The 11,186-nt window shown below is 55.4% G+C and overlaps 1 protein-coding gene across 1 annotated transcript; it reads right to left on the bottom strand.

The window, feature by feature from the left end:
• Window positions 1-242: 242 nt before the first annotated feature.
• On the bottom strand, window positions 243-10,508 carry ASB10 (ankyrin repeat and SOCS box containing 10). The gene is made up of 5 exons (XM_068973458.1): window positions 10,238-10,508; window positions 9,185-9,452; window positions 5,064-5,583; window positions 680-793; window positions 243-428 (listed from the first exon to the last, which is right to left on the bottom strand). The coding sequence occupies exons 1-5, from the start codon at window positions 10,506-10,508 to the stop codon at window positions 243-245; spliced, it is 1,359 nt and encodes a 452-aa protein (XP_068829559.1).
• Window positions 10,509-11,186: the final 678 nt, after the last annotated feature.

Consider the following 11,186-nt stretch of genomic DNA (forward strand, 5'->3'; position numbering starts at 1 on the left):
CCCGAGTCCCAGGTGGTGTAAGCAGTGGGCTGGCATCCCCTAGGGTCTGGGGCATCTGCTTTCAGACTCTCTCAAAAGGCAGTGGACATCTGGAAGGAGAGGGGTGGATTCAGAGAGGTCCAGTGGTCTGGGGAGCTATGTCTAGGGCCCTGTCCCCATGTTTATCTTGCCTCAGACCCATTTCCGCCCCGCCCTCCCCCAGCCCCCAACGACTGGGGTGGTCCACAGAGCCTCAGGTTCACCTAGTAGAGCACATCCTCGAAATCCAGCTGCAGGTAGCGGAGCAGGCGGGGCGGCAGGGGCAGGCGGGGCAGGGCCTGGGGCAGGCAGGCCGCCAGGTGGGCACGGAGTGCACAGCGGCTCAGATGCTGCAGGGATCTGGGCTGCCTCACCAGGGCGAAGAGGGAGGAGTAGAAACGATGGTGCTTCTGGGGGCAGAACGAGGGGCTCAGAGGGAGCCCTAGGCAGGGGGCACCTGCTTCTAAAGTGGGGTGGGGCAGGGGGAGTCTCCAGGAGCCTCTTAGAAGTCAGGAGCATTTCAGGTATTCACTCTGAGTTTTCTTTTCCTTAGTAACTTCTGTGGGGGCAGAATGGGGGGACCCACAGGGCTTCCTTTTAGGAGCTGGACGTCTCTTGGGGCAGGCTGGATGACTGTGTGTTCAGGGTCCGAGAATCTGACCTGCAGAGTTTCAGGAGGCACCAGGCCCACGGCGTCCTCAGGAAGCTTCACGACACTGTAGGTGTTCATCAGGACCTCAATGGTCCGCGGGGACGTGCACCAGCGCTCCAGCACCTGCAGGGGGCAGAGCTGCGTCAGTGCTCCAGGGGTTACCACACGCGGCTGGTCCCTGGCAGAACAGGCCTTGTGATGAGACAGCCAAGAAACAGCTACGGTGGGTTGAACTATGTCCCCCAAGAGATATGCTGACATCCTGACCCCAGTACCTAGAAATGTGACCTACGTAGAAATAGAGTCTTTGCAGATGTAATCAAGGTAAAAATGAGGTCATTGTGGTGGGTCCTAATCCAATATGACTGCTGTCTTCATTAGAGAAAACGGGCACACAAGGAGAATGTCATGTGATGATGGAGGCAGAGATCGGAGTGATTTGCCCACAAGCCACGGCACGCCAAGGATTGCGGACAACCACCTGACGTGCAGAGGCAGGCCTGGCACAGATTCTCCTTCTGAGCTTCTGGAAGGAGCCAGCCCTACCTACACTTGGGTTTTTCGAATGCCCAGCCTCCAGAACTGAAAGGGAATACATCTCTACTGTTTTAAGCCTCCCAGTTTGCAGTACTTTGTTATGGCTATGACAGGAAACCAATACAACAGTTACCATTTCTACTCTGCGTAATTTATGCCAGATATTTTCTTAACACTTTACGTGTGTTGACAATTCTCACCCCTGCAGGTATGGACTATTGCTGTCCCCATTTTACAGACAAGGGAAGCTGAGGCTCAGAGAAGTAACTTGCCCAAGCTGTGGTTGCAGCCATCCAAGCCCGGCGGTGTACTCTTTGCCCTCAACTACCACCTCATCCTGCTCTCCTGTCTGCCTCTACAAGGCTCTGTGCTGCATCTTCCTGGGTGGGAAAGGGGTCCCTGACCTGAGGCTGGAGCTCCTGAGAAGACAGAAAGCTCAATCACGTATAAGGCAGAACCCGCTGGTGCCAGGGGAGGGATGGAGACGGGGCAGGAGTGCTGGGTGGTCCAGGAGGGATTCACAGAGAGGCAAGCTTGGGCTGTAAAGGCGAGGAGAGCATTTAAGAAGAAGGAAAAAAGCCAGCAGACACCTGATGTGGGAGTGTGCCTAGGATCAAGCTGCAGCCAGATTCATTCTTTCATTCTTCCTTTAACAAATATTTACTGAGGGTTACTCTGGGCCAGCACTGGGGGACCCAGCCGTGAGCAGGAGACACAGGTCCTCGTCAGGTGGGAGCTTCTCTTTCTGAAGGAAAACGCGGGATTTCCCAGTGTTTAAGAATCCACCTTACAATGCAGGGGACGCGGGTTTGCTCCCTGGTCAGGGAAGTAAGATCCCACATACTGCAGGGCAACTAAGCACGCGTGCTCCAAGAGCACATGTGCCTCAATGAGAGAGCCCAGGCACTGCAATGACTGAGCCGGCACGCACAACTAGAGAATGCATGCCCCGTGACAAAAGATCCCACCTGATGCAATGAAGCTCTCGCATGCCACAGACCCGACACAGTCAAATAAGAAAATATCCAAGCAGAAAAGGAGGCACGCACAACACATTACTAGCCACTTACGTCTTCGCCGCTACAAAGAAAATAGGCTCAGGGGCTAAGTGCGGTCAGGAGGGCACGGTCCTAGATGGGTGGTCAAGAAAGGCCTGTCTGAGGAGGTGGCCTGTGCTGTGAGGGGCGAGCCATGCTGGGAGGCAGCTTGTGCTGGGCCACTGTCCCCATGGTCAGAAAGTCAGCCGTGCACAGCCCGGACATACCCAGGAACCGTCATCTGCTCCATGCCTGCACGTGATGCATGTAAGCCGAATCGTGCTTCAGCCACTCTGTCTCTTGGTGTTTTTCAGGCAGTGGCCCTGGACCTTTCATAACACCTGAGAACAGCTGAGAGCGGTCTCTCAGGCAGCGTTCCTGAATGTAAGCTGCACACACTTGCATGTAACACTAGGGTCTCTAACACCCCTGCCTGCGAGGAAAGGAGAGCTTTCTGCCTGGCAGGCTGGGAGTGCTGCACGTGCTGGATGCTCTGGGCAGTGGGAGCAGGTGGAAGGCCTTGTCCAGGGAGAAAGCATCCCATGCACCGCAGGCCCTCTGCTTCTGTCTCTGCATCTGGGCAGTGCTTACCGGAACTGCCCCAGTTCGTTTCCCTGGAGCAGGCCTCTTGGTCTCACTCCTCCTTAGAGCTTCGGGCTGGTTATGTGTAACTTTCCTGTTCTTACCTGCTGCTGCTGCTGCCTGCTGTTTATGCCAGTCTCTCTGCCCTTCCCAGGCCACTCTGGGAGTTCTGCCTCTGCCCTCCACCTGAAATACCTGTATCGTCCTCCTCCATCTCTCCAAGCCCTGCCCATCCCAGGTCCCACCTCCTCCAGGAAGCCTCGGTGGCTATTCTAACCTGCAGCATTCTATCCCTTGTCTAAAGATCCCCTACACTGGGATCATGCCCAATAGCTTCCCAAGCGCTTTCATCTACATTGTTTAACTTTAGAACGACACTGGCTAACTGACGAGGAGCAGTATCTCGAGGTTAGGCCTTGTCCAAAGGGCTTGATGTATGTGACTCATTTGTTCTCACACTAACCCATGAAGCAGGCACACTGTTACATCCCTATTGTGAAGATAAGATGAGGAAAACAGAGACCTGGAGAGACTGAAGCAACTTGCTGATGGTCACACAGGTAGTGTCCTTGGCTCCAGAGCCTGTGTTCTCAGTTGCCATCTACCTCACGGGGTTGTTGGGAGGACTGAAGAAATCCGTGCATCTAAGGTAACACACCTTAGAACAGGTCTGGAGCGTGGTCAGGGCTGTGTTTGTTTCTACTGTTCCCACTAAGTTTAGGTCAAGACTGTATCACACGCAAGGAACATGGGTTCAAAGAATCCCAGGACTTGCCTAGAGTCACATGAACAAACATCACAGCCAGACCCTGGCTCCAGTCTGAGCACCCAGACCAGTATGGTGGCTTCTGCAGGACTGGCTGGGGGCTGACAGTGGTCACTGGTGGGCCAGGGAGAAGCTCTGCGCTGGAGGACAGGTACCCCAGCCAATCCCAGAGCAGCTGCAGGTTGTGGGAGATGAATGCCAACTGTTTGATCACCTGGGATGCTGTGGAGCCCAGATGAAGGGACGCAGGGGGCACTTTGCTGTGTCGGCCTGTCCCCAGGGCAGTGAGAACAGAACAGGGCTGCAGGGGTAGGCAGTGGTGTCCCAGAATATCCGTTCGCTGCTCTGCCTTCTCTTCCCACCCCCTCCCCAAAGGGGAATCATTAGCTGTCAGAGCCACTGTCAGATTACCGGGAATTGCTCCTCTCCTAATTATCTGGTGTTAATAGGAGATTAATTAGTGTTAATTGTTGATTTTCTTGTATTTTCCCAAAGGGGAGACCAATCTGCCGAACTCTCGGGCTGTTTAATTATTTGGCCTTGCTTAGGAATCTACACAGATGCTTCTAGGTTTATGAGTGAAGGGGAGAGGTGGGGATAGCAGGGGAGCGTCCAGAACTGGGCGGGGCTGGATGATTCAAGCCCAGAGGCAGGGCGAGGGACCTGCACGCAGCCTGCTGCCCGATACCCATCCTGACCAAGCCCCTATGAGAACCAGGGTCCCCACCCCGAGGTCCAGCATCCTCCGAAATATTATATAGCCTTTTCTAGACACAGCACAGCGTGGACAGGGTCCCCCTGCCAGGGCATCGGTAGCACATATCTTCAGCCTGAACCCACCTCGGGGATGTTAATATTAAATATAAGGCAGAGATTGGAAATTGACAGTGAGTGTGTTTTCTTTGGTGCCAGCATAACAGCTGCGGGTGTCCCTGGTGCATGTTCTGCTAAGCTCTCTCGTCCATCTGCAGATGGTCAGGAGGCCTTGAAGCTCAAGACCAGGCTTATCACTCTGCCCCGGGCCAGTGTCTCCTGTGACTGGAGCTTCTCTCTGAACGAGTCCCACTGTCAGGGGGAGCTTCCTAAACGCTTCATTCATCCGCTCTCTCCTCTGAGGAAGAAACTAGCCCTTTTGGCCCCCATCAGACCTGACTCCTGTCTTTTCAGACCCTTTAGAGTCCGGCCCCTCAGCCCTCGGTTCACATTCATCACCCACTCACGTATACACACACGCACATGCAAACACGTGTACATGCACGGCAGGCAGTGGATATGCATGTGTGCAGGCGCACGAGCAAACCCTCCGCACCTCCTGCTGGTGTGCGGTTTGCGCCCTGCTGGGCTGGGCTGAAAGACAAAGTACTGACCCGGGTCTGGAGCTGCCTACGTCCAGAGCAACCTGGCGCACTGACCGGGTCTCCCCACACCCCCACCCCGCTCTCGCGGCCCTCCTTCCGGCCCCAGCCGGTACCTTGGGGAGAGCTCCTGGCCACACGCGGACGGCCCCGTGGTTGAGCAGCGCGCGCACCGTGCGCTCCGGGCTCTGGGCCAGGGCCGCGGCGGGGCCCTGCAGCGCGCAGTGCAGGGCCGTGTGTCCCCCGTAGTCCATGGCGTTGGCGCCGACGCCGCGGGCCAGGAGCAGCTCCACGACGTCCGCGTGGCCGCGGCGACAGGCCAAGTGCAGGGGCCGTTGCCTGTCCTGGTCGGCGGCGTCGGCGTCGGCCCCGGCGGAGAGGAGCAGGTGGCACAGCTGGAGACAGCGGGCCGTGGTGGCCTCGGCGTCGGCGGGGGACATGCAGCGGGCGTCACAGGCAGCCAGCAGCGGGGTCCAGCCTTCGGCATCGCGGGCATCGGGGCAGGCCCCGCGTCTCAGGAGGAGGTCCGCCAGCTCCACGTGGCCCAGCCGGGCGGCCACATGCAGAGGGGTCTCCTCTTCCTCCTCCGACCGACCATCCACTTTCGCCCCAAACCTCAGGAGCAGATCGGCGCACCTAGTAAGGGCAAGACAGCCGTGGGGGAGGAAGACTGGCGTGGAGACCTTCACCCCTGCATGATTGCTGGTGTGAGCAAAGCAAACCCTGGGGCACCCTTGGGTGGCCCTGGTGCTGTCTGCCCATCCCCTTCCAGCCTGCCTGGCACTAAGATCCTGGCAACATTCTGCAGCATCTCCAGTGCCCTCTGTCAAGCCCCGTGCTCTCGGCAGGAGAAGTGCCCTAAACCCTGGATGGGAGCAAAGGCACCAGCAGCCCTTGCTCAGTTAGGACAGGCACCTTCTGCGGGCATCACGTGCCCTGACTTGGTTCATTCCCAGGGCGGGTTCAAATGAGGTCACTGAGGCCGTGAGGGTGGAGGGTCTTGGCGGGTTCACACAGCCAGTGAGGGAAGAGTTGGCATTCCAGTCCAGGGGCACCAGGATGGTTGCAGGGCTCTGCATGCTGGAACTGGAGTGGGGAGGGGCCTGAAAGTGGGCACACATGGAAATTGGGGTGGTGGGAGAAAGATCAACAAAACCAAAATTCGCCAGCCAGATTTGCAGCAAAACAGTCCTCTTAGAAGACTGTGTATTACTATTACTACAAGGACCTGTGCCCGAGAATTCAAGGTTAAGGGAACTCAGTCTCTTTGAGCTCCAGCAGAGCTGTAGAAAGGGGATAATTGCTAATACCTAGACTCAAGAGGTTGTTGTGAGTGGCATATGAGACAATGCCTGACAAACTATCAGCTAAGAGTTCAAAACAGCAATGGGCAGCGGAAGTGGGTGATATAGATGGTGATGGATTGTAGGGCTTATTATATGATCCTGTCCACCTTTCTACAGGTTTGAAATTCTCCATAATAATTAAAAAATATTTACTTATTGATTTATTTATTGGCTGAGCTGGATCTTAGTTGTTGCATGCAGGATCTTTAAGTTGCACTATGCAAACTCTTAGTTATGGCACATAGGATTCCCTGACCAGGGATCAAACCCGGGCCCTCCACATTGGGAACACAGAGTCTTAGCCACCGGATCACCAGGAAAGTCCCTCCATAATAATTTTAAAAATATGTACTTAATCAAGGGGCTTCCCTGGTGGTTCAGATGGTAAAGAATCTGCCTGCAATGTAGGGGACCAGGGTTTCAGCCTTGGGTCAGGAAGATCTGCTGGAGAAGGGAATGGCTCCCCACTCCAGTATTCTTGCCTGGAGAGTTCCATGGGCAGAGCGACTAACACTTTCCCTTTGTTTTTTTTTGTTTGTTTGTTTAAAAGGAATGATTATCACCAAGTGTGATCTCAGGGAGCTGGGCTGGAACACAGGGATTTCACTAAAGATGTGGGACTTCACAGAATGACATTGTCTGATTCTGTGGCCACCAAGCACTTACTGGATGGCTAATCCTGACTGAGATGCACTGTAAGTGCAAAGTACACACCAATTTTGAAGACTTGGTACAAAAAAAGAATGTAAAACATCTCATATGTTCTTTTTATATTGGTTCCATGTTGAAATGATAACATTGTGAATACATTGTGTTAATTAAAATATATTATTAAAATTAATTTCACTTGATTCACAGATACTTATATGCTCATGCTCATGGCAGCATTATTTACAATAGCCAAAACATGGAAGCAGCCTACATGGTGCTTCCTACATGATGCCACCTACATGGTGACTACAAGCAGTCTTCAATAGATGACTGGATAAATAAAATGTGACATATTCCATGGAATATTATTCAAGCCTTTAAAAGGCAAGGAAATTCTGTTACCTGCTACAACCTGGATGCATCTGAGGACATTATGCTAAATGAAATAAGCCAGTCACAACAGGACAGATGCTGTATTATTCCACTCAATAGAGGTGCAGAGACCATTCCAATTCATAGAGTCCAAAAGTAGAGGGTAGTTGCCAGGGGCTCGGGGGAGGGGTAGGGAGTTATTGTTCAAAGGATACAGAATTTCAGTCTTGCAAGATTTAAAAGGTTCAGGGGTTAGATGGTCCTGCTGGTTGCACAACTGTGTGAATGTACTTAGTGCTACTGAACTGGACACTGAGTAACAGTTAAGATGGTAAATTTTATGTTACATGTAATTTACCACTATTTAAAAATGAATTTCACCTGTTTCTTTTTCATATCAATTAAAAGACACTTGCTCCTTGAAAGCAAAGCTATGATAAACCTAGACAGCATATTAAAAAGCAGAGACATCACTTTACCGACAAAGGGCCATATAGTCAGAGCTATGGTTTTTCCAGCAGTCATGTATCGATGTGAGAGTTGGACCATAAAGAAGGCTGAGCTCCGAAGAACTGATTCTTTCGAACTGTGGTGCTGTTGAGAGTCCCTTGGATTGCAGGAAGATCAAACCAGTCAACTCTAAAGGAAATCAGTCCTGAGTGTTCATTGGAAGGACTGATGCTGAAGCTGAAGCTCCAATACCTTGGCCACCTGATGCGAAGAGCTGACTCATTGGAAAAGACCCTGATGCTGGGAAAGATTGAAGGCAGGAGGAGAAGGGGACGATAGAGGATAAGATGGTTGGATGGCATCACTGACTCAATGGACATGAGTCTGAGCAAGATCTGGGAGATAGTGGAAGACAGGGAAGCCTGGCGTGCTGCCGTCTGTGCAGTCGCAAAGGCACTACTTAGCGACTAAATAACAGCAACAGAAAATTTTAAATTACATATGTGACCCATGGTATATTTCTATTGGACCATGCTGTCATACATACATCTTCAAACATAATATGAGTGACTCAATAGAATCCTCTGCAGGCCGACAAAGTTAACAGGAGGGAGAAGGCCCTAAAAGGGGAGCCCAAGGATCAAAAATTGGGGGCCATCCAGGGACAAGATGTGAAAATTGGCAGGTGTATAGTCAGTAGAGAGAAGACCTCCGTTGTATGTACAGTTAGTACTCAGATTTGCCAAGTATCCCTTTGCTGGGATTCCAGACTCATCAAAAAATTGTGAGAACTTACTCTCTAAGGCCCCCGATACATAGGGCATAATTATTTGGGTCACTGTAAATGAATATCCCCTACAGTTATAATACAGGGTCACATATGTGTATAGCCATCCGTTTCTTGTGAGTTTGGTTAGTTGGGTTCAGTCCCTGAGCCTACTGATCTGAGGGTGCCTGCCAACATGGAAATGCTGGACCTGCCAAGTTGCGAACCAGACCCTGCCCTCAAGGACAACCACAGGCTCCAACTGAGGGTCTTCTCTCCTCTACACCCTGTCTGGATGACTGGACAGTCAGTTCCCCAAGGGCAGGATCGGGCCTTAGTTACAGGGCCGTGAGTTGTACTTCTTAGCACAGTGCCTGGGATGTAGGGTAAGCTCAGAAAAATGAAAACCTTAACCACCTCCGCATAACAGGTCCACAACTTCCCCAATCCAGGCCATGTATCCAGGCCCTGCCACAGCCCTCTGTCCACACTGGGAAGCAGAAACCGTTCCAAGCACAGGCCATCCTAAAGGCCACTCCGACCAGCTCACCGGACCTGCCAGGCCCAGACAGGCTCCCTCACCCTCCCTGCGGCTGTCTCTGCCTCTCCCTTAAAGAGGGGAGCAGGGTGGTTGGGGTGAGGGGTCACTCACTCGAGGCTGCCAGCCCCCCCGCAGAGGTGCAAGGGGCGTCTCCCATCCTGGTCAGGGATGTTGGGGTCGGCTCCCGCCACCAGCAGCACATGGACGCAGGCAGCATGGCCCGCGGCACAGGCCTCGTGCAGGGCAGTCCGGCCCCCAGGGGCACTGTCGGGCCTCGCCCGCCGCCTCAGCAGCAGCCGCAGGATTTCCACGTGGCCCCGGCTGGCCGCCACGTGCAGGGGGGTGGTCAGCTCCTCTTCGTAGGTCAGCGACCAGAGTCCTAGGGAGAGATGGGGACACAGGACCTCAGAGCCTGGGTGGAGGCAAACAGCTGCCAGGCAATGAGGGGTGGGGGTGAGAGGTGGGCAGAGGCTGGGAAGCCGGAGCCCAGGGCTCCTTCCCAGGCTTCCCTCCCACCCACCCCTCGCTCAGAGCTCCAACTCCCTCCCCCATTACCCTGGCCCATACTCAGAGCGCGGATGTTGAAGCGGAAATCTCTCCATCGCTCTGGGTCGCTGGTATCAAAGATGGAATCCGGAGCCAGGCCGTTGCTGGAGTCGGCCAGGATGCGGGAGACGGAGCCCACGTCTCCGGCCAGCACTGCCCGCCAGAAGGCCAGGGCAGGTCCCGAGGCCGTGCGGGTGACAATGGGTCCTGGGCCAGACTCCGGGGACCCTCCGCGGGGCTTCTCCACCAGCCTGGCACAGAGGGCGTGTCTGTCACCAGGGGGCTCGCCCTGCCCCCTGCACTCTTCTGGGGACCAGCTCATGAGGGCAGGCTGTGAGCGTGCGACGGATGTTGGGGGAGGGGAGGCGGGGGCCCAAGAGGAGGAGGAGGGGGATGGGCCAGCGTCTCTGGGTCCTCAGCGTCTCTGAGCCTGAGCTGGCCACTCACTGGGCTTCAGCAGGAGCTATTCTGGGCTCCGCATGACTTGCCTCCTGGGCCAAGGTTTAGGCAAGCCTTGGGCTGGAAGGGAAACAGCCCTGGGGCCCGCTCCTTATCCTCAAGTGCTGGCTGCCACCGCGCCCGGACCCCCTGCCTTCAGCCCCATCCGGGGCCCCTCACCCCTCTGGTGGCTGCTCCAGCGAGGCTCCGCCGCCCGGCTCTCCAGCAGCAGGTCGGCCGTGCTATGCGGGGGGAACAGCTCCTGCAGTCGCGCCAGGTCTCCCGTGTACAGGGCGTTCTGCAGCGCCATGTCCGGGCACAGCAGTGGCGGGGGCCCAGGGCGCTCCTGGGCCTCGTGGGACCAGGCCCCCCAGACCCGGCCGGCTGGGGCCGAGGGGAGGCACCCCAGACTGTGTCCCCGCTGGGGTGGGGAGCTCCTGTTCCCGGGCATGGCCACTTTCAGGGCGAGAGAAGGACCCTGGGTGATGCTGCTGGCAGTCGGGGCAGGTGGGTGCTGGGCTGAAGCCAGGCTCAGGCCCTGGGGGGTTGAGGAGGGTGGGAGAGGCAGGGAGCACACAGAGGCCACGCCATAAATAGCCCTTCCATAGGCCATAAATAGCCTGGACATCCCAGCCTTGCCAAGGAAGGAGGCCTCAGGCTGGGGAATTAGGGAGGAGCCTGGAGGAGGGGGTCAGGGCGGAGCTCAGAGCTTCCCCCCGCAGAGCTGGACAGGTGGCAGGGCTGAAGGGACCACCCAGATGTGGAGTCCAACCTGCAATTTCCTGGGTGAAGGGAGAGGGAGCCCCGGAGGGGGATGATGGGGCCAAGGTGTGATGTCGTGTTGCAGGCGTTGGGGTGGGGGTTGATCCCAAGCTGCCATCTCTCAGCCTTTCTCATCTGTCCTGTGCTTCATGGCGCCGGCCTCCAGAAGTCCAGACTCTGACCCCAGAGGTAGGGCGAGAGGGGACCCTGCCTTCCAAGTGTCACCAACTATCCCCGTACCTTCCCGCTCCCAAACACAAGCTAGGGGTCTCCAGCAAACAGCAGAGAACACCTCCCCTCTGTGAGGAATCCCTGCCACGGGTGCTCTGTGCTGGGGACAGAGGGCTCCCCGCAGGCAGCCCAGCTT

This window comes from Capricornis sumatraensis, chromosome 5, assembly GCF_032405125.1.
Source record: "Capricornis sumatraensis isolate serow.1 chromosome 5, serow.2, whole genome shotgun sequence".
In the NCBI taxonomy this organism is placed as follows: Eukaryota; Metazoa; Chordata; class Mammalia; order Artiodactyla; family Bovidae; genus Capricornis; species Capricornis sumatraensis.

Coding starts and splice junctions, on each gene's coding strand:
- ASB10 (XM_068973458.1), bottom strand. CDS start 10,508: ATGCCCGGGAACAGGAGCTCCCCACCCCAGCGGGGACACAGTCTGGGG. Junction 5,584..9,184: donor GGGGGGGCTGGCAGCCTCGA/GTGAGTGACCCC, acceptor TGCCCTTACTAG/GTGCGCCGATCTGCTCCTGA. Junction 794..5,063: donor GGCCAGGAGCTCTCCCCAAG/GTACCGGCTGGG, acceptor TGCCCCCTGCAG/GTGCTGGAGCGCTGGTGCAC.